The sequence below is a fragment of the Argentina anserina genome, chromosome 3, assembly GCF_933775445.1.
Source record: "Argentina anserina chromosome 3, drPotAnse1.1, whole genome shotgun sequence".
Lineage (NCBI taxonomy): Eukaryota > Viridiplantae > Streptophyta > Magnoliopsida > Rosales > Rosaceae > Argentina > Argentina anserina.
The window spans coordinates 34710054-34733342 of NC_065874.1; the positions used below are offsets into that span (position 1 = coordinate 34710054).

Genomic DNA, 23289 nt, shown 5'->3' on the forward strand with positions numbered 1-23289 from the left:
TGCCATGACCTTTGATTACAACTGGAGGATTGTAAGCCCCTTTAAAATACGGAATAGAGATATATTGGACACTGGAAAGAAAGCAATGCTCATCAGGCTTGCCATCCGCGTTGTCATTATGTTGAAAATTAAGCAATGACACTACCACAGTCTCATCATCATGAACTAATCGTTTCACAGCAATGCTAGTAGATAAATTGTTGTGGACGGAATTGTGAAGGTGCTTGGCTATGAACCTGGGACGGGATGCCACCTTTTAGAGACGCACTTGAATCGCATCAGATCGTCATTGCTCAATTCACTCATTTCGGATCAAATCTATTACATAGCAAATGATCGATGACCAGAGTCAGGTCACTAGATATTAATCATAGCAATTATAATCTCAAGATCAACACACGCAGTAGTATTAATCTCTGATAACATTGATGATTATACACACTGTAGTAAATATCAAATAATTGAAAGAATTACCTCTTTTTCAGGGCATAAAGAATTACCTTAATCTCAGTAAGATGAGACGGATGTTGAGGAATAGATTCACCGGTATCAAGATGTAGATCTAGAAAATTACAAGGATTCACATAAATAAAATAAATATTTTTTAGAGACAGACAATTAGTGTTATTTTTGATGTTCTCGTTAATGAATGTTGCTCTGTTGATCGAAGTTTAGGTTCTATGTCCTCCTCGGTACTCCTAATTATCTATTAATAATGAAATAATCTAGCAAGGACATTTTTCTCAAAAAAAAAAAAGAATAAGTAATTTTTTTTCTTTGAAATTGGTGTTTTGCATAAAGTGACGTGGAATTTTCGCTCCCAGCAGCAGTCAAGTGAAGTGAAGTAGAAGCAAGTGAAACTGTGAAAGACAAAAACTCTTTTAGACTGGTTCTGGTTGTGTTGCAGATCCAAATCTCAATCAATCCTGAGAGAGAATGAAGATGAAAGAATCAAGCCCCAGCAGTGAGCCCATCGGGCAGAACATGATCAAGCTCATCAGCAATCTCTGCTTCTCAGTGTTCGTCTTCTCCGTCCTTATCATCACTGCGATCGCCATCACCTACCAACCCCCAGATCCCTGGCTCCAGTCCGCTCCTGCCCTCACCAAGCTCTTCACCGACTCCCGAATCAACGCTACTTTCAACAATGACAACTCTATCCTCAACACCGGCGAGGATCTCCTCCTCATTTCCCCGGCTGCTGCCCCTCCCGACAGCCGGATCACCGAGGCCGTCATCCAGACCGCCGAGGCCAAACTCGACTCTGCCTGCGCCGGGGAGGAGCTGCAGACCACCGTGAACTGCTCAGACCCGAGAGTGTTGATTGCGGTCGAGAGGTTCAATCTCAGGCTGTTCAAGACGGTTGTGTTTTTGGAGTACCGGGTTCCGGTCAACGGGTCCAAAGGCGACGAGTGTGACGTGTTTTGGAGGTTTAGGAACAAGAAGGACAAGTCCTGGAGGAGGTACAGGGATTTTAGGAGGTTTCAGTTTGGCTTCGGAGTGAATTGCACCTACAAAGTGGTGCACGCCGGAGGGTGGCATTCCGGTGTGAATGCACGCCCCACTAGGACTAGTAGGCCCGGTGGTCGCGCAAACGGTGGCGGCGTTGAGGAGGGGATTAATGATACCATTCCCAGCGGCCTGGGGGAGAGGACTTTCAGGAGGGGCAGGTACTTGTACTACTCGCGGGGAGGGGACTACTGCAAGGGGATGAATCAGTACATGTGGAGTTTCTTGTGTGGTTTAGGTGAGGCAATGTATTTGAACAGGACATTTGTCATGGATTTGAGTGTGTGCTTGTCAGGGAGTTACAATCCCACTACTAATAAGGATGAGGAAGGGAAGGACTTTCGGTATTATTTTGATTTCGAGCATTTGAAGGAGGCTGCGCCGATTGTGGAGGAGGGTGAGTTTCTGAGGGATTGGAAGAAGTGGGATAGGAGCCATAAGAGGAAGCTGCCTGTTAAGAAGGTTGGGAGCCACAAGATTACGCCAATGCAACTCAAGAAAGATAGGAGCACGGTTCTGTGGAGGCAGTTTGATGCGCCGGAGCCAGAGAATTACTGGTTCAGGGTGTGCGAAGGAGAAGCTGCCAAGTACATTCAGAGGCCGTGGCATGCTTTGTGGAAGTCAAAGAGATTGATGAACATTGTTTCTGAGATCAGCGGCCGGATGGATTGGGATTTTGATGCTGTTCATGTTGTGCGAGGGGAGAAGGCCAAGAATACGCAGCTCTGGCCTCATCTGGATTATGATACATCCCCTGACCAGCTACTCGAGAAGGTTAAGGGTATGGTTCAGCCTTGGAGGAATTTGTATATAGCCACAAATGAACCATTCTATAATTACTTTGACAAACTGAGGTCTCAGTACAAGGTTCGTTTGGTTGATGATTACAAGGAGTTGTGGAGTAATACAAGCGAGTGGTACAATGAGACTACAACTCTGAATAATGGACATCCAGTTGAGTTTGATGGGTACATGAGGGCGGAAGTGGATACTGAGGTTCTTTACAGGGCAAAGACTCGAGTGGAAACATTCTATAATTTGACAAAAGATTGCAAGGATGGAGTCTTTACATGCTGACCAGGTCATCCTTTTTTTTTCCCGCATGGTTTGATTCACTTTTGAAATGATGCTATTCAGTTCATGTCAGGCTTATGGTTGTTTTAGCTTCTTGCTTCATTATATTGTTGGTTGGCTATTCCAGTTGGTCACAGTAAGCCTATATGCTGTACTGTATAGATTCAACTCATTTTGAGTCACTTACACATCAATATTAATTCTTACAACTTACTATTCTGTTTGTGCAATGCTCACATCTATTTCACATGTGCACGAGCTAAGCATATTATGATTTAAAAGTGAGGCTGAGGTCCTTTAGCATTCACCGATACCTGGAATTCATAGAAAATTAGTTGTTTGGATGACACTTGCAGAAATTTTACACTCCAGATATGCCTAAGATAGCTTCATCCTGCTCTTCTTTTCCTTACCACATGCCACGGCACTTTATTAAAGTCATTGTTTTGACCAGTCTTATTATAGCACATCCTTACGACAGAATGACGTTCTCCGGATCCAAATGATGTCCAAACTTTATTTGAACATATTCAGCATCTACTCTGTCCTGCCATGGCATTTGCTAATCTTATGTGAAGATTAGTTTTAATGTAGATGGTTTCCAACAGATTCGCTTGCGGTGTTATAATCTTTCGTGTTGTAGTTCTTAACATAGCACATACATGTTAAAAACTTGACAAAATGTCTTATTCAAGCACAAGACTAGGGTGAGGCTGGTTTTTGTGTAATTCAAGAAGAAATTCAGTGTTAGACAAGAAACAATGATATTAGAAATTTCAACATTAATCTAAAATACTAAAGCTTGAATGGAGTAATTCCACTTAAAATCATAATTGCACTCAAAGAGCTTCCCATCAATATGAAGTAGACCACCTGACTTCCACTAAGTTGAAAATAATAGCTTGCCTAGTTTAGGTTGCTACCTAACTTGAACTGAGTTGAAAACAACAGCTTGTCTAATTTCTTGTCAAGGTTGTTAAGCAGTTGTCCCTGATCTCAGTTTGATTTTCTGTCCTTCATCTCATGTCTCCTAGAGACTGTTTGAAACTTTGAATACTGGGATATGTACTGGCACTGAAAATGCTGTTATTTGTGGGCGAGGATGTAGGGTGGATGTATAATGCATGCATGGTGCTGATATTGGTGGAATGCTGCTGTAATGCATGCATGTCCTTACAGGTTGGCTACATTACCTGAAGGGAGGGTTGATCGGTGGGGAAGGTTGCAGTGTGTTTATCATGACTGGTGTTTTAATGGCGCAGGTGACTGCAAGTTCATCCCTCAAGCACCTAAGGATGGCCCTCCGGTAATTCAATCACAACATACAGAAATTGCTAGTTATGCTGATTAAAAACTCTAATATACAAATTTCAAACTGCTTGCTTAATTCATATAGTTTTTCTATGTCTAAAATAGGACAGCAACTGTAATGAACTTTAAAGAAAGAGTAGCTAAAAGATTTCATATAATACCATAGTTTTGCATCATTATGATGACTTTAAGCATAAGAGCAATAGTTTTTTCTACGTTTTTCCTCTTGCGGAAGTTTTTTTTTGTTTGACAGTAATCTTTACATTAATGCTTGAATTAATGATCTTTCAACCAAAACTGCAGATTCACACTTCCAAGAGAGCATGTGTAGGTGTTTATAAGTTTATTCAAGTAGCGTGCAGAATAGAATTGTGTGTGGTTCTGGCCAAGTGCTGATCCTGAATACAAAGACATTCTTACAGAGAAACAACCTCCCTATATACCAGAACTGGATGATCCATCGCATACTTGCTTGATGGGAAATAGAGAGATCCCTTATGGGTAAGTAAAGTTGTTATTTTTGATTTATTTATTTATCAATTATACAATCATGTTTCACAAAGGGAAATGACTCTTCCACAGATATGAAACCTCATGCATGGATCTATTGGGTCTCATTCAATGTAATTGCAAAGAATGTTGAAGTACTTATTTTCATTCAACAACAGAAGTGGCTGCCTGTCACATAGAAAAGAAAAGTTTGTATTTTCTAGAATAATTTGTTATGCAAGTGTCTAATTGAAACTTTGCTTGATTTTTTTTATTGCTCATACAGGTACGAGGTCTTGATTGAAAATCTTATGGATCCTGCCCATCTTCCATATGCACATTATGGACTAATGCAAACTCCACAACCAAAAGGTAGATAATTATTTCTGAATTATATGTATTTCATGTTATCATGTTATGAACTTATGTAGGATGTCTACATAACTCACTAAATCTTTTCTTCACAGAGAAGGCTGACAGAGAAGGGGGCAGACCATTGGATTTTTATATTCCTAAGTTAGACATAAACGGTTTCATCACACCTGTTTTCTTCTTTTCTATATATGGCATTTTTTTTTAGGTCTCATCTGCTCAAAACGGAAAAAAAAAGAGCTTTATTGGTTTTTATATGTGTACCGGTTAGTCCAGGTAATAGCAGATGGATATCGACCTTCCCAGCAAACTTTGGTGTTTGGAGTAAGATTGTTCCCCGATGGATATATCACATGGAATCGGGTGCGGGTACGTGGAAGCGAAGCGTTTGAAAACGCGGAAGCGATTTTTTTCAAAAATTAAGGAAGCGGGTGCGTTTTTGAAACGTCAGAATAATAAATATATATTATATACTATTTTTATCTTTTATTTTTAAATTATTTTATCCAGTTTTAAAATAACTTGATAACTATTAATAATTTCTTTTCTAAACCATGATTATCATTGGTTATAGCAATATTAAAGCTTCTTGTCAAAATTCAAACAAAAGAGGGTCCAATATAGTGTGAAGGTAATGACCACGTGCAAGTCAAAGAGACATCACTAGATGAAATTGAATAAAAAAAATGTTCGTGTTCTCTCTGTCTCGTCAATATTTTCTTCATATCTCTTCCCAATTCTTTCTCTTTTCTCTGACACATTAGATCAATTGATGCTATTCATCTTTAACCGCTTGAAGAAATTGAAAGAAGATGAGACAACAAGAACAGACTCAAGACATTAATTGATGAAATAGAGGAAGGGAAGGAATCAAAACGCTTCTGCCGCGCTTCCAGTTTGGAAGCCGCTTCCGTCGCGCTCCCAAACCCTCCTTTTCTGGAATCGCGCTTCCCCGCCCTTCCGTTTCCGAAACGGGAATCGGTCGTCAAGGCAAGCTTCCGTGCTATGTAGTGCCCACTTCCTATCTTGATGATGTGTGTTCCTTTATTTTTTTTCTTCTCTAACTATGGTTAACCCTTTTTTATTTTACCTTTGTAATTTTTTATTTCAATTTTAGCTTTTGATGGCCAAGATGTCTGTCCTTAGCTTTTGAGTCCCTTCCACAACATACGGTATAAAGTCGGGAGACTTCTCAATAACTGCTCGATCAAGCCGTTCACAGATGCAATCAGAAATAATACGTTGAAATCAAACATGTTTCAAAGTGAAGAAACAATACTTCAATAAACATTTATACAATTTAAAAGTAATTTTAGGTCCAGAGTACCAATTAGTCTAGTGATATAATCCCCCGCGAACGTTTGAGAGTTCACATTTGAGTTGTTTATATGAAAAAAAAATAAAAATATCTTCCTAGGGTGAAGGCTCTTTCACTCGAGACTCCCATCAAATTGGATTCTTCATACCCCCAATTCCATTTTCCCAACCATCCTGCTTGAAGATTCATCTATGTAATGTCTGCAAGAAAATGTGATATACATGTGAAATAGCAATTCAGATGTCAAAAAATGACATTTTGATTTGACACCTTAAACTTCATCTCCATTTATCTGTTTCCCTACAATCTATGCTCAACTGCAAATCCAGATTAGTCCATATGCACCCAAACTTAGAAAGTCCTTGAGTATTTCTTAATTTCAAACAAGATAGATGAAATGGACACTAGATCCTTGTTAAGATTTGTCGGTGGGTCTATCCTCTTTATGCTATCGGAGAGCCTAGTGTAATAAAGCAGTAGCTGAGTCATTGCAGCCCTCAAAATTTCCATGCCACACAAGAAGTTGCTGAAAGATGTTATGACATCCTTGTGCATCAGCTCAATTGCAGCTTTCCATCTACTTGCAAAGTCTTTCACAAGTGGTTCAACCTCCGTGCCAGTTACAGGATTCTCAACATTCGCATCTGGGTCCTCCGCTGATAAGAGACAAGTAAATATTAGATGAGTACATTTGATAAGCAATTCTAAGAATAGTGACATGTCATCCTTTATTTCATTTTCCAAAACAAAAAAAAGTAGAGAAAAATAATGGTTACAGCTGGCTAAGAACTTACAAGCCCGGGTTTTGACAAACTTGATTAAATCACTAAAATGTTCTAGTAATAGTTCTTCCTGCAAGAGAGAGGCAAAATATTAGATAAGGAAGCAGCTCACAGAGGAAATATACATTAAGAAAGGTAAACTCCCATTGGAGTGCTTATCCACTTCTCGCACAATTATATGTATACTAGTTCCTAGTACCAGCCCACCAGGAAACTACCTGCGAGAACCAATTTGGCCAGAGGTAATCCATATGCTTAGGGTAGTTTAACTACACTGGCGTGTCATCAGTTCCCAATTAGGAACATTAACCTTCACATCCAAATATATGCTCAACACTTCATAAGTCCAAAAAATAAACTAGAGGTTTCGCTCAGTCAAAGATAGGTTATGACACCTAATCCCGATTCATTTTCAAAAGGATTCTCAATTAAAACACACATGATAACCGCTTATTATTCAAGTAAAGAGCTAATGCCACTGATGTAAAATACTGTCATTCCTTGACAGAAATCACACTTTTGTTTATATATAATAAAGCCCACATTTGAAAGGAACCATTGCAGTTAGCCAATGGTTACTTTATAATGGTAAGATCCACCTTTTTTTTTTGTCAACTTCTTTCTGTTACCCATAAGCTCTCCTCGAAGTTAGCCAAAAAACAAAGTAAGATTGAATGTAATAGGTAAAAGGAATGGATAAAGCATAAAAACAAAAACCAACTTAAGCCACGAAATATTATGGACACAATCTAACATAATGTGATCTCTGTAGGCATTGTCCAAGGTATAAATGCCACATTGACTGAATCATCATGTAGACTGAAAATGGAACAAAATGAGCTCTCTTCAGCATCCCTTGTAACTCAAAAGTTCCAACTGCTAACAAGATTGCAAGTTTCCGTTTGTAACGTAACTTTTTCTAAAAGTAAGTAGACCAGCACTTACCACAAATAAGGCTGTGTTGCTTTTCAGTAGTTCCTCAAAGTGAATTTGAATTTTACCACCTTCCGGACCAGCTTCCTAGTATTGAGATGACAAACATTGTAAAAAAAATTAAAATTGACAGTGAAAGACATACTGCAACTTATACGACTGAACAGCCTCAGATATTAAGCCAAAACCTTTGATTCCTTGAAAGAACTCAGTGCTGACTGCTGATTGAGGTGCTTGATGAAAGTATTCTCAACCAAAAGAAAAAGGATATAAGAAACAATAAATTACCTTCAGCACTGCAATAGTCATATCGTAGTTGTTTATCAGAAACACAGTCTGCAGTTTTGGTCTTGGAAATGCTTTAGCAAGCTTCATAAGCAAATCATCAACAGCCATTCTCAATCTTTCCAGATTTAATTCAAGCTGCAATTCATGAAAGGGTAGTTACGCAAATGACGTTAAGTTGATAGCGTAATCAAAATCCAAATGAGTAACCTAAGAATTCTTCTCTCAAGTTCATGCATGCTCTACATCTAACCTGTCCATCTCCATATTCAACATTGAGGTGGATAAGTGAAGCTGTGAATTCAGCATATCGCCTCATGACATAGTGAGGATGAACATCATCTTCCCACAATGTCTTTACATTCGCATTGCGCAGGCTGTTGAGATGCATGTCAAATACCATCTTAAAACGAGGCCAAAGGGCGATATTGACCTGTAATATACATAGAACAAATTATGATATATAAGGATGTCCACACACACAGCATTGACCTGTTGTTTTTGCATCACCATCCACACATAGGTGGGTGTGCGCACACATATCAAATTTAATTTGCAGGCAAAATAACCCCACCTTATCTAGGTATGAATCCAAGCATGGGATACGCCGCCGAGACATGATGAGCTGCAAACAAAAATATCTTTCAGCTACGAAACACTTGTGAATGTATGAAAAGAAGTTTCTAAATGACAAAAAGGTTTGGTATTGGAACAGATATTTCCAAGATGTTACAGTCAAAACCATTTTCTTCCACCAATGATAAAAAAAAAGGTATATATGCGTATAGAAAGATGGAGAAAGGAGAGAGTTAGATTCAAGGCCCCACAATTGGTGTCCTTACTTTTAATGGAAAGAAATAAAAGGTTGCGAAGTGGGAGTTTGGCCTATTTGGGCCTTCCTTTATGAGGTAACCCAAAGCAAGGATCATTTTGGAATCCAGTTGTAGAGAAGGTTGAGGAGAGACTGAAGGGTTGGAAGAAAGCTTTTCTGTCGGGGGGGGGGGGGGGGGGGGGGGGGGAGGGTAGGCTGACATTGATTGATTCAAGCAGTTCTTACTAGTCTCCCAACATATTACCTTTCTCTATTCCAAATCCCTGTGGGAGTGGTGAAGGGGATTGAAACTCTTTTGAAACATTTTCTTTGGGATGGAGTCGGAGAGGGTAAGAAGGACCATCTAGTTCGTTGGGAGGTAGTGTCGAAGAGTAAAGAAAGAGGAGGGCTGAGAATTGGAAAAATACTAGCAAGAAATAAAGCTTTTCTAGGGAAATGACTTTGGAGACTTCCGTTAGAGAGAGAGAGAGAGTCCTTATGAAATGCTGAGATAAGGAGTAAATATGGTTATGATGTGAATGAATGGGATTCAAAACCAGTTTTGGGAGGATCAAGTAGAAATCCCTGAAATAACATCTCATCCGGAATTACAAATTTTCACTCTGTCATAAACTAGTGCTTGGCAATGGGAAGAATAATAGGTTCTGGGAAGATTCGTGGTTAGAAGATCAACCTTTGAAGTCACATTTCCCAAGGTTGTTCAAATTATCAAGCCACACTAATTCTGTGGTTCACAGAGTAGCTATTCAGCTCAATTTTCCAATGAGTTGGGATTTCGGGTTTAGAAGAAACTTAAATGATCAAGAGGTTGCGGAGTTTGCTCTTCGATGCTCATACTTGAAAGTGTCAGATTAGTGAAGTCCAAACCAGATGAGAGTAGGTGGAAGTTTGAGTCTGATGGAATTTTCTCTTGCAAATCTTTTCATAGTTTTCTAATTAGTGATGGCTTAGATCCACTCTTTGCTCCAGCAAAGTTTATTTGGAATGTCAGGGCCCCTACTAAGGTGAAGATTTTGGGATGGCTCGTGGCACTTGGGAAGACAAAAACTGCGATGTTCTTCAGAGGAGACGACCAGGATGTTGCTTATCTCCTCACTGGTGCATTTTGTGTAAAGTGCAAGTGGAAAGTGTGGGTCATGTCTTTATGCATTGTGAGGTGGTTAACTTTTTAAGGAAGAAGTTATTTAGGGAGGCAAGAGTGGACTAGATTACTCCACTACAGAGGAGTAAATTGATAAAAGACAACCCTGCAGTTTTTGGTAAAGGGAGTAAGGCCAGAATCCTTTGGGGTTGTCGGGTGCTAGCGGTAGTGTGGGTGGTTTGAATCCTATGGTGGGGTGGAGAAGGATGACCTGAGGGAGAGAGTCAATTTCTGGGCATCACTTTGGGCTTCTACAACTAAGGATTTTAGGGATTATAGTCTTTCTTTTATGATTCTTAATTGGCAAGCAGTTGTAGTTTAAGCCCTAATAGTCTAATCCTTGGGTTAGCTTTATCAGATGGGCTGCTAAGCTCTGTTCTATCTGGTCCCTTTTATTTCAAAGCGGATTCCTTGTCTGCTTCCCTGTTGGTTACTGCCTTTTGTCTTAATAACAAGCTGTTTCTTTTCAAAAATAAAAAATAAAAAATAATGAAAGCAACAATCAAACAGCAAAGCTGTACATGCGATGATATAAAAACTTCTTGGTCAATATTCAGATGCGGTAGACTAAGCACACTAATGATAACACAACGTACCCAGATACAACAGCACAAATCTGTTTCAATCAACAGTTTTTAGTTCTTCAATGAAATCGGTCTGACAAGTCATAAGCATCCAGTACTTCCGAATATGTTTTAACTCACGTGAAATCATCACTATAAGAGGTCATTTAGAAAGGGTTTGCACGCCACAACAAGGAGGTCCAGAGATATGTCGTGATTAATCATATTTTTAACATACTAAACGACATTGCAGTCATATGACGTGCATGCTAGGCTTCAATCTAAGTGCAACTATCTTTTAAAATACAATTTTGACTCACCAGGAATCATTGTATCATCACTAGATAGCGGGCTCTGCACATATCTCACAATACTAAGTTTTAGAAACTATGGACTACCCTTTAACTATACATGGCAACTACTTCAAAAGACACGTTCTGATGCAAGTGGCTCAAATACATAACTTACAAGGTTAGAAGGTTCGAACTTGGAAACATTACCTGGTGGTGATGTATAATGCGGATCATAAGCATTACACCAATAGCATCATAACAATTTGGAAGTATTGAATTGAAGTGTTCATCAATTACAGCAAATGGACCTGGTCAATGAGCAGACAAAAGTTATCAAAAGGAGGCCCCCACCCCCAAAAAAAAGCGTGAGAAAAGAAAGTAATAATATTATCCAATCAAAGTCACCAATAGATAAGCACAGTACATTCTGAAAAACACAAATGAGCTTTCTGCTATTTGTATTGGAATCAGTACACAATTTTGAATAAACCATCTCATAATATTTAAAAACACATCTGTCAGATTTACCTGCAAAAATTTCATAAAATATGGATTCTTCACAAAAGAAATCATCACAGAAATGGTACCTGCAGATAGAAAGGAAATGGTTGTGAGAAAAAGTATTCAGTATGGGCAATCTTTAATTAGCATGTACTCCATGTAGTAATAAATATCTAGTGGTAGAAAACGTACTCAGAAGTAGCAGTGTCCATCAGCAGCTTGTGCAAGCTCCTGAAGAGCACCTCATACGGATACTTGATGGAGCTCGCTTCAGATATATGTGGAATTAATGCAGGTTCTTCAATTTCCTGATGAAAAACAGAAGTACAAACGATGACATGTGTTCTTTGCAAGATAGTTTGCACTTTCACAGGACTAATATCGTTTGTTTTTTACAAAAGCTTCCATTTCTACACAAACTAAATCGATGATCTAAGGCTACAATTTAAGACCAGCATATTTAAAAAAAAATCAAGTGTAGAGGTAATTTGTCATAAAACCTATTTGCTTCACATTTCAAGGTTGCTACTAATTCAAATGTCTCTTCCAAAATGTTCACAAACGAAATCGAAATAACAGGTAAAAAACCTCAATATATTTCTATTGAATCTTAAAACAAATGAAGGCCTCACTTTTGTTAGTGCAGCCACAGGATAAATATTGAACACATCTCCCCTTCAATAGGGCACCACATCAATTGAAGCTAAAATTACGAGAATAACATATAACACCAGTCCACAGATTCAAAATACTATCTCATTCTAAGGTCACAGAAAGCTCCAATCTCTAGTTATATCAATTCTACTTCAAGGCTCCTATCTGTAATGATTCTCTTTATAGCTTCAAGTAGAAATCATACCAACACCACTGCAACCTATCTCTCTCTCTCTCTCTCTGATTCTCTTCAAGTAGTAATCATACCAACTTGTTACCGAGCATACGAGAGACAAAGATTTTTCCCAACAATTTAAATTTAATCAGATTACTGATTAGTCACAGAAATTAAAAGAAAAGGAAAGTACCTTTAAAATTTTAATCCTCTCCCCAAGAGCAAAAACAGCCGACCTATTCTTCAGTGGTTCCCTTCCTCTTGAAAATAGACTTGTGTTTCTCGTCTCCACCCCAATTAAGTCACTAGATGTGGCAATATCCAACTGTAGTTTCTCAAGTGCTTGAATATAAGCACGGAAATGTGCACTAAGAACCTGCAAATAAAAAAATAAAAAAAAGATCTTAATAAGATACTTATCCTTCATATCATACTAATCAAATAAGTCATAGTAGTGCATAAAGCCATAAGCAACGTACTATGCACAATGAATGAGCTTTAAAACCGATGGTCTGAAACCAATTTGTTTTTCTCTATCATAGGTATATTCCATACAAAAACGCCTGTATAAATCCTTAAATGGTTTAATGGAAATAGCCTGATTGCATCATAAAGTTAATAATGGAACATGAGATGAGTAATGTATAAACCATAAAACCTCAAGAAAACATGACATCAAGTTTCAAGTTTGGGGAGGCTCTAAAAGAACCAATTTGATAAATCTACATTACATGATGATCAAAATAGTGTCATATCATACCGATGAACAAGGAAATACAGTTTGTGCACACTACTTATACAAAAATGCAGCCAAAAAAAAGAATTTAGTCTTTCGCAAGTATCGTAACTCGATCACAATTTCCTCAAAACATCAAAACAAGGGAGGGGGAGATTTCACCTGGTAGGGTAAAAGCAGTAAACATATGTTTCCAAGGGTAGCAAGTGCCAACCCTAAAAAATTAGGGCTCTTTATTTTGAAAATAAGTTTATAAGACACACAATTTAAAGAGAAACTAAACAAGTAATTGTCCAGAAAAGGATAGGAAACAAAGTATTTTAACCTAAAGAGATATATCACAGATCTTCTACATCATAATTGACAGGTAGAACACAATCAAAAGACAAGTAAACGTCCAGAATAGGAGAGGAAACAAAAATCACTTTAAGCAAAACAAAATATCCCACATTCTACATCAAAATTCACAGAGAGGTCATAGATCATCAGTTCAAATGTTGACCTTGTTCATTGTGTCGATGTATGCTCCACGAACCTCAACATATACCTCCTTTCCATGTTCCTTGAGGAACGAAATAACATACCTGCATTAAATACTCAAATCAACAAAATGTAACATTTTTTTAAAAAAAAACTAACTAACAAAAAGGAAGGGACCAAATCCCAAAATCACTCCAGAATTAGTCTATTTAAGACCTACGATGCACTAGTAATAGTACGGGTACGGCATGACACGGGGATATGTTTTTTTCTCAAAAAACGCTACACGGATACGTTTATTTACGTTTAGTAAAATAATATATGATATATATATACATGATAAATTCCAGAATTTGCTTAAGAAAATCAATTAGAACACATAAAATCCCATCAATTAAATTCTTAACAAGTTCAAAGATAATAAGTTCTAAACATAATAATTTTAATGCCAAAATGACAATTTTACCCAAAAACGTATCCAAAACTGTACCCTAGGGATATCCGCTGGGTCAATTTTGCACTACATCGTCAAGATACGTTTTTTCATTCAAGGGTATGTATATGCAGCGTATCCGGACCTTACCCGTATCCGACACGGGTATGATATGGGCATACCCTTTTTTTTCCATATCCATGCTACATAGCTTAAGACTATAGACCTCATGTTGGCAGAAGGGTAAAAATAAATTGATACAAGAATAGATGTCACATGTCCAATAATCGTAGTCTCATTTATGGTTGCATACTAAACAATCATTTAGACACAAAAATTTGAGACCATTTTCAAATGAATTGAACTTTCCATTTTACGTGACTCCAAGCACAGTTATTTAATGATCATTACTGAAAAGAGTCTCTAAACATGTTTATGTTTACCGAGTTTGACAGTAGTATATTCAGTCTTTGGTAAATTGAAGACACATATACCTTCCATATTTATATCATTCCTTCCTCTCCTCTTTATAATTATGTACTCGTCATTCTGCCATCTTTTTCGAACCATAGTTAAATCTATATTAACCAAACTAAACATAATAAAACAAAAATCTCAAATTATACTCCTCCAAAACATCTATCCCCATAATAGATGTCTTAAATAGACTCACAAAAACTGCAGCCACAGCTGTCAATGGAATTTTTCACTGACCTGAGAAACCAACTATACTATCAGTTGTGACTCCTATACAGGCTCCATTCATTGGAATGCTAAAGAAGCATTTTGTTGAAGGATCCGGATGTTATGATATTGATGAAAGCCAGTTAGCAAATCAATTGAGAACACTAAACAAGTTACTCACTTGTACTTTAAGAGAACATTCTGTTGAAGGATCTGGATATTTGTTTTAGGTTTTCTCAATGCATAAAGCTTCTGAACAATGAAGTCAAACACCTGCTAACAATAGTAAAAACAGATTAGAAGTTGCAGAGTATTCAAGAAAGAAAAACATATTAAATAAAATAGAAGAATGCGTTAACTAAAATGAGTTTCAAGGTATGTCCATTAAAAATCTAAGAATAATCGGTTATGATGGCATTAAGTAATCCATAGGAGCTCAATAGAATTCATCCACATTACATGTCTCTACCATGAAACCTATAATGTATCAGGTATCATGTGCATAAAGCTGAAGAGTCTAACATACAATATGGCCAAACATAATCTATCCAGTTGTAACTTTGGTGTTAAGTACCATTTCACCTCATAACTATAAACAAAATACTGAAAAGACTTGGGGACTTCAGAGTACTAATTACTAAGTCCCTCCCCCAAATTGTTGCAAGTTATTGGACACACTCCTTATAGTAGATTCTGGTCTGTATAGCAGTAGAAAATAACATGATAAATGTTTAACTGACAGGGTTTTCTATATTTGTCAACTTGACTAGTACATAAAACAAGTTAAAGGGCAGTTATATCATTACTTTTGGCAAAAAGGACACTTAAATTATTACTGGCACAGACCACTTCTATATTATGTGGAATATAGTAGTCAATAACTCAAAATACAATCACATAGAGCAATTAAGTGATGTGGATGAGCCAGTATTGCTAACTCTGACTACAACCTTGGAAACTGCTTTCTGTCTAAGTTTTTCGAGCTCAGGCTGAATATCTTTTAGAGCTTTGGCAGATTTAACCATAAGATCCACTTCAACAAACTTTAACTTCTTGCTAAGAATCTCTAGAGTTCTCAAATATTCATCGTTCACCTGGATAAAAATTCCACAATGAGTGTGTCAAAAGCAAAGAAAAGAAGATAACATTATGAGATGAGGATTCAATGAGCAAAAAGGTGAGCAACATGTAACCGTCCATTAAGTTTCACTTGAGATAATATAGCATGAACACATTCTTAATCTACAGAATTAGAAAAGTAACCTTTGATTACCATAATTTTAAACTAAAAGATAACTGAAAAGATAGATTTTATTTAGGAAATGAAAAGAATTGAGGAAATACAATAAAATTATAACCGACGTCGGTATGGAGTAACAACTGCGTATTGCATTAGAGAAGTAAGATTTATCTCTAGGAAAAGGTTTCAACTTCAATATACAAAGTTAGAAAAAGACTAATGCTAGTCAAATCAATCAAATTTCAGAGGAAGAAACATAAAAACAATAAAAAAGAAGGCAAACCTCGCCATCATTAATTATATCAACCATCCTTGGAGGAACAATAATGTCTTCGACAAATTTTGCCAAATTTGACTCTGCCACCTATTACCCATCATTCAATGTGTATCAATATGTACAGCCAAAAAATAAATAAATAAATAGAAGCAAAAAAGAAGAATATAAAAAATAAGAGCGATAAGAACTACTAATTGAAAAAAGGAAAAATCTATGTCATCTTTCAGACAAGTATACTATCCAGCAATCTAACAAGAAAGTTTTTAATGGCTTGGGAGAGAGTAATGTGTTGAATAAGGTTGAGATTTCAGAGAGTAATGTCCTGTCAGCTTTAGGGCAATCTGTCTCAGGCATCATAAATTACACCGATTCTTCAAGTATAGATTGGACGATATCTCTAGGTTGATTTATGTCTTCTGTGTATGGTTTGCTAGCAGTCTAAATGCTTTTGATGTTTTTTCCTTTGATTTCTGTTATCTGTTAGACTTTTGTGGACCTCTCTTCCAAAACTATTTCATCACATGTATGATGTATCAACTAAAATTTTTTAGACAAAAAAAATATATAAAACAATACATGAACCAACCTTCCACCATTTTTGTTGCACAAACAAAAAAGGGGAAACCTAGTCAATACCGAAAAACTATTCTCAGCCTCAAAAGAAAAACTGACAGGACAAAAGATACCTTGCGATTCTTCAACTTTAAACCCATATCCATAGACTTCTCTTGGAGAATTTTGATGTCAGAACTGATTGAACCAATCTCTGCCTGGATAAGAGTTACTCAAGTATTAATGGCAATTGATGATAGATTTACAATGTCAACAAGGAACAATCCATTTGAGTGTAAGGAAAATGAGACATATAACGAGCTTGAGTACAGCTGCGTGCAGATGAAAGAAGATAATTATAGCAAAATAATAAAGGACCAAGGTACCTGAAATCCACTGAGAAGAGTTTCCATCTGTGACAAGATGCTGTCACAATCATGAATTTGATCATGAAGAGATACCAGATTATCACTTTCTTCAATATAATCCTGCAGTATTGGACAAAGTGAGTACCTGTAGTTCATTACAAAGATTCCCAAAACCATTGCCACAGATAATAACGACTGGTGCCGGGAACAAATAATTAACAAAAAAAAAAAGAAAAACAGTCAGCATGTGAGTATGTTTCAATACATAAATGGCTCATAAACCTACCCATGCAATGTTACAAGAAATATTTGAGTTGTATCAAAATTAAAACTTAACATCATTTCACATCGACTAGGATTTCAAGCCAGACATTTGATTCCAAACACTTTATGCCTTAGAAATTTGCACATCGTTAAGTGATCTCTGGATCAAAAGTTTAAAACCTGACCCAAGTATAGTAGATAAGCCAATCAATTCCATCTCTACTTTTAAGTTAGTTATAGATCATCTTCATTAAAGTCACTAAACAGCGCTTTAGGACAATTCAAAGTGAGCATAGACAGTTTTTGGGTACTTCAGTGAGACAAGATTCATTTCCAACCCCTCATTCTAAAACATATAGCTATATCTAGAATATATGCAGTACATCATCCATGAAGATTGTTCCATTCCAATAAAACATACATCTTGAAATTTAAGACCTCCTAACAAATGCATGATGAATTGAGAACCCAAAAAAGAAAATAGAGGAATCAGAAAATAATAGTCCATCATGACTAAACATGCTTGGAAAGTCAATATCAAAAACCCTAGTTATAGTTAGCATATTTCGCAGCTGAAGAGTAGGAACATGGTCTGAAAGGTGACCCAATGAAGAAGCCGAAAAATTGACAGTACAGACATCCACTCCTGTCACTAACCAAAACCTGGTTCCCTAGAACTAACAGGCATAAATCTTGCAACAGAAATTAACAATTCTGAAAATGCGAAACAACGTAAAGAGATTTTGGAGGAGCATATATAATACCTGGATCGAGTCCAATTCAACTTGTCGTATGTTGTTCTCAACCCCCTTTGTATAATCCCGTCGTTTTGTACCCTTAGACAAAATTTCCTTGACTACCTGCATTAAATAATAGACAATATACCGCAAATTTGCAGCTTCCAAATAATGAATAGTAGCAAAATAGAGTAATTTCCCATTGACATTGAAGAAATAGGATGAATAGAAAAACATGATGCATGAGAAGTAGACCAAACCAAGTAGGGGAGAAAAGCATAGAAAGTGATACATGTTACTTACTTCATCATTTTTACATTCTTCTAATTCTTGTTGCAGTCCGTCCAACGATACGTAATCACTGAGGAACACAAGTTACAAGTGAGACGACACTATACAGTGTATTCCAGTTGTAATCAACTTAATGTGTGTAACATGTCGACTTTTTGCAATCCAACTTTCAACCCCAGAGTTTGTAATCACTGTTCAAAGTTACTTAACAGCCATGTTGAGGTTCAGTTTAATAATGTATGAAGACTATAGAGGAGAAGATACCTCGAAGCATCCTCCTCAACAGCACCTAAATCAAATGCAAATACCGACCCCATTTTTCTCGTACCACCTACCGACCGACCCTCTGTCGGTATCGCAAATCGGATACCATATCTCGGTCGGTTACAGAAGTGCACAAGTGCGGTGGTTGATTGAGAACTCTATGCTTTGGTCGGCGTGCCTCTAATGAGATGGGAAGAGCCGAAGGCAGAGAAGGAGGTGAGGCAAAGAGAGACCTCCCTGTTCAGATCTGTAATTTTCGATCTAGCGGAGAAGGAAGAAGATAAAAGAACAAGGAAATTGAAACAGAAAATGGAGGAGGGACGATCTAATTAAAGGGCAGTGTGTGGGTTTAGAATTTTTCAGTTTTGTTAGAGGTCTGAGGTTCGAATCTCGTCTTCTGCAAAGGTTTGGCATATTTTGCAATTTATAATATTTACAAGAATTCGGTACGGTACAGTATTACCATTCGTCATACTATACGAAATCATGTAGCACTATCGTACCCTATTGATTTGGTTGTGTCGAACTAACCGGAACCTCCGGTTACCGATACGTGTTGGTTCGGTTGGTAAGTAATTGGTTGAGAGACATGCGTTATGTGTTAAGAATGTTGTATTTTGGGGAAGCAGAGGTAGAGACTCTAGTATTTTAGTTGAATACACTTCTAAATTTTCTCAGGTTTTTGGTTAGTCCATTTTAATGTCGACTCTATCGTCTTCTATGTAGGCCTTCAAGACAAATAGACAATATTGTTTATTTGCAGAGTGAAATTTGTGCATTGTTTGTGTGAACGAGCCACACTCACTTCTTAACTTGTCATGTCTCCGTGGAGAAAAGTTCATTAATTTTTTTTTAATTTTTTTTTCTTTAGCCTTTTTAATTATATTTTCCTGTTTTTCATATGAGAGTGACTATTGCCACCTTATGAACCACTTTGTTCACTCATGAACCATTTTTTAATTATATTACCCTTTTTCATACTATTTTCTTTGAATTCATCTAAATATGGTGAACGTCATAACACATTGATGTCAAACTAAACCTTATTCAATCCTTTCAATCTTTTTCGTAGAAATAAATCCCATAGATCATCTAAAAATCAAATGGGTTACAATTCAAATTTCATGGATTGCATGAAGCGGATTCTAAGGCAATTAAATTGAAAATCATAGTGAAGAGAAAACAGACAATACCCAAATATATATGTTTCAGTTCCAAATCCTAAATCATGAACGAAGAACACATGAAATAAAATCGTAATTACCTTTATTTTAAGTAGGTGTTTCTCTACTCCATCAAGCGTGTTAGCATAACATGAAAACCATGGAATGTTCAGCAATTGCAGGACTTGTACGGTCAGGATCGCATCGTAAGCATAAGCTTCTATATAGTTGTGGATTTTGAGTTTAGGGTTTGATTGATTTGGTTGTTTTTATGTTGACGTGTTGCTGCAGCTGTTGCAAGCTAGACCGAAGAAACTTGGTTGGGGTGAGTGTCGTAGCTCTTTAATTGAAAACTTGTCTGGTTTGAGATGGATAACTTGGATTTGGTAAATGAAATGTGGATGCGATACATTGTTGTTAGGTTTGATAACCAATTCTTTCGTTGTCTGCGATTTTGCAGGAACGGCTTACATTCATAGATTGAAGCATGCGTCTGGGAATTTTGTTGTGATAATGGATGCAGATTTGTCCCATGACTCCCATCATGTAAGTTGATCATCATTTTGATATGTCTTTCTTGGATATGCTTAATTTCTTTGATTTCATTTGTTAAGGGCGCGATGAATGTTTGTTTTGTATAAATGAATTTGTAGTGTCGGCACCCATTCACATCCTTTTCGGCCACCGATCATCCTTCCATCCTGTTAATAATATTTTGATGTCTTCCTCATCAAAGTCATAGGGGGCATATGAGTCATAGTTTTCCATTTCGTCGGATTCAAGATCTGAATCGAAAATAGGAGTTTTCCATTCCTTTTCTATCTCTTCTAGCCATGTAGTGGTGGCTAGTGTGCAGTCAACTTCCTTTCTCTTTAAAGCTGTACGCATTTCTTTAGTGGAGGATGATTATAACAAGTAACCATTATCTTTTCTCCACTTGCTTGATGATTACAATTTACAAGGAGTTGTGGAGTAATACAAGCGAGTGGTACAATGAGACTACAGCTCTGAATAATGGACATCCAGTTGAGTTTGATGGGTACATGAGGGTGGAAGTGGATACTGAGGTTCTTTACAGGGCAACGACTCGAGTGGAAACATTCTATAATTTGACAAAAGAATGAAAGATTGCAAGGATGGATTCTTTACATGCTGACCAGGTCTTTTTTTCCCGCATGGTTTGATTCACTTTTGAAATGATGCTATTCAGTTCATGTCAGGCTTATGGTTGTTTTAGCTTCTTGCTTCATTATATTGTTGGTTGGCCATTCCAGTTGGTCACAGTAAGCCTATATGCTGTACTATATAGATTCAACTCATTTTGAGTCACTTACACAGTTACACATCAATATTAATTCTTACAACTTACTATTCTGTTTGTGCAATGCTCACATCTGTTTCACAGGTGCACGAGATAAGCATATTATGATTTAAAAGTGAGCCTGAGGTCCTTTAGCATTCCCTGATACCTGGAATCCACAGAAAATTAGTTGCTTGGATGACACTTCTAGAAATTTTACACTCCAGATAAGCCAAAGATAGCTTCATCGTGCTCTGCTTCTCCTTAACACGTGCCACGGCACTTTATTAAAGTCATCGTTTTAACCAGTCTTATTATAGCACATCCTTATGACAATACCGAATCAGACGGTGGATAGAGTGTGTCTTGAAATGCATGTGGGGTCTGTGGGGCGTATAGACGGTGGATTAAGGACGTTGCACGCATACAACGCTGCACCATAGAATTTTTCATGACAAAATGACGCCCTCCGGATCCAAATGATGTCCAAACTTTTTTTGAACAGATTCAGCATCTACTCTGTCCTGCCCATGGCATTTGCTAATCCTATGTGAAGATTAGTTTTAATGTAGATGGTTTCCAACAGATTCGCTTGCGGTGTTATAATCTTTCGTGTTGTAGTTCTTAACATAGCACATACATGTTAAAAACTTGACAAAATGTCTCATTCAAGCACAAAACTAGGGTGAGACTGGTTTGTGTAATTCAAGAAGAAGTTCAGTGTTAGACAAGAAACAATGACATTAGAAATTTCAACATCAATCCAAAATACTAAAGTTTAAATGGAGTTTTGCACTTAAAATCATAATTGCACTCAAAGAACTTCTCATCAATATGAAGTAGACCACCTAACTTCCACTAAGTTGAAAATAATAGCTTGCCTAGTAGAGTCAAGGTTGCTACCTAACTTGCACTGAGTTGAAAACAACAGCTTGTTTAATTTCTTGTCAAGGTTGTTAAGCAGCTGTCCCTGATCTCAGTTTGATTTTCTGTCCCTCATCTCATTGTCTCATAGAGACTGTTTGAAACTTTGAATACTGGGATATGTACTGGCACTGAAAATGCTGTTATTGGTGGGTGAGGACGTAGGGTAAATGGATAATGCATGCATGGTGCTGATATTGGTGGAGTGCTGCTGTAATGAGGGAAATGATTTGCTTCATTCTCGTATTTAATACTACTCTCACTCTAATATAGCCCATCAAAGTTTTAATAGTTCATCATCTGATCAGGCCTGTAGAAAATCATCTTGAACACTAGAGTCGTCAATCATCAAAAAGTTTATATGGATTCTTCTTGGGTGTTTGCAGTAGGTTTGAGGGTATCATCCAAGGTATACTTCCGTAGTTTCATTTGGTGTAAGAAAGAAACTACATATTCTGTATGGATTAATACCTCACTGTTGATCTGGAGTTATGCGACTTGTGTCAAGTATTTATTGTAGTTGATCAAAAAGACAAAGAAAATTGTGTTTATCGTGGTGTTTCAGGATGAAAATTGTGTATTATTGAATGATATGAGGGCATATATATATATAAAAGCATTACATCACTTGAATCCCACATGATTCGGAGTCTTAATCTATTACAGAGATGCGAATCTATCTCTAATTGGAAACCAATAAGACTAAGACACACACAAAGGTAGAATAATAATTCTCCTGAAATAAATACAACATTTTCCTAACTTGAAAATAATAGCTTGTCTAATATCTTGTCAACTTTGCTACCAAACTTCCACTATCTTGAAAGTAATAGGCTTGTCTATATTTGTCAGGTTGCTGAACTGTTGTCCACTTGTCCCCGATCTCATTTTCAGATTGCCTCACAGGATGGGGATACTAGCACTGAAAATGCTGTCATTGTTGCATGAATGAGTAATGCATGCATGGTGCTGATATTGGTGGAATGCTGTTATAATGAGGAAATCTGTATAGGTGCACTGAAAATGATTGGGCTTCATTCTCTCTCTAAAATTGCTGTTAAAATGGGGAAATCTTAATAACACTTGATCAGGCTTGGAGAAAGTTTAAGGGTTCTTTCGTTGGGTTTTTGCAGTAGAGTTTCAGGATATCATCCAAGGTTTATCTCTTTAATCTAAGCGATTGTCTTAGTTGATCGAAGTACAAGTAACACGTTTCCTCTTAAATTTGCAGGGATTGTTGATAATTCATGAGATAAGAAGTTTCAAGTTGCGAAAAAGGAAGAAGTACAAAATCAGGTTCTATAGTTATTTGCTTGAGTAGTTGAATACATACTGCGATAATTA

General features: G+C 37.1%; 2 protein-coding genes across 9 annotated transcripts; one reads left to right on the plus strand and one right to left on the minus strand.

Moving 5' to 3' along the window:
- Positions 1-839: 839 nt before the first annotated feature.
- On the plus strand, positions 840-22882 carry LOC126789097 (uncharacterized). Of its 8 annotated transcripts, none has more exons than XR_007671486.1 (6): positions 840-2590; positions 3692-3889; positions 4198-4221; positions 4317-4395; positions 4670-4755; positions 4851-5114. XR_007671486.1 is itself a non-coding variant. In XM_050515162.1 (2 exons), the coding sequence occupies exon 1, from the start codon at positions 937-939 to the stop codon at positions 2584-2586; it is 1650 nt and encodes a 549-aa protein (XP_050371119.1). In that variant the 5' UTR covers positions 840-936; the 3' UTR covers positions 2587-2590; positions 22840-22882. The 8 variants fall into 8 exon arrangements, 2 of the variants coding, with proteins under 2 accessions (XP_050371119.1, XP_050371120.1); XR_007671485.1 differs by having other exon boundaries at positions 3692-3762; positions 3846-3889; positions 4198-4395; XR_007671482.1 differs by having other exon boundaries at positions 4198-4395; positions 4851-5115.
- LOC126789096 (vacuolar protein sorting-associated protein 52 A-like) lies at positions 6228-18912 on the minus strand. Its single transcript, XM_050515160.1, has 19 exons — positions 18559-18912; positions 18307-18364; positions 18031-18126; positions 17021-17122; positions 16769-16852; positions 16089-16169; positions 15516-15659; positions 14747-14838; positions 13471-13552; positions 12426-12608; positions 11596-11711; positions 11431-11489; positions 11110-11210; positions 8648-8698; positions 8327-8506; positions 8077-8211; positions 7801-7875; positions 6868-6925; positions 6228-6729 (listed from the first exon to the last, which is right to left on the minus strand). Exons 1-19 carry the CDS (start codon positions 18609-18611, stop codon positions 6425-6427), a joined length of 2055 nt encoding a protein of 684 aa, XP_050371117.1. The 5' UTR covers positions 18612-18912; the 3' UTR covers positions 6228-6424.
- Positions 22883-23289: the final 407 nt, after the last annotated feature.

Coding starts and splice junctions, on each gene's coding strand:
- LOC126789096 (XM_050515160.1), bottom strand. CDS start 18,611: ATGGGGTCGGTATTTGCATTTGATTTAGGTGCTGTTGAGGAGGATGCT. Junction 14,839..15,515: donor GACAGAAAGCAGTTTCCAAG/GTTGTAGTCAGA, acceptor TATTGTTAGCAG/GTGTTTGACTTCATTGTTCA. Junction 12,609..13,470: donor ACATCGACACAATGAACAAG/GTCAACATTTGA, acceptor TTTTATTTGCAG/GTTCTTAGTGCACATTTCCG.
- LOC126789097 (XM_050515162.1), top strand. CDS start 937: ATGAAGATGAAAGAATCAAGCCCCAGCAGTGAGCCCATCGGGCAGAAC.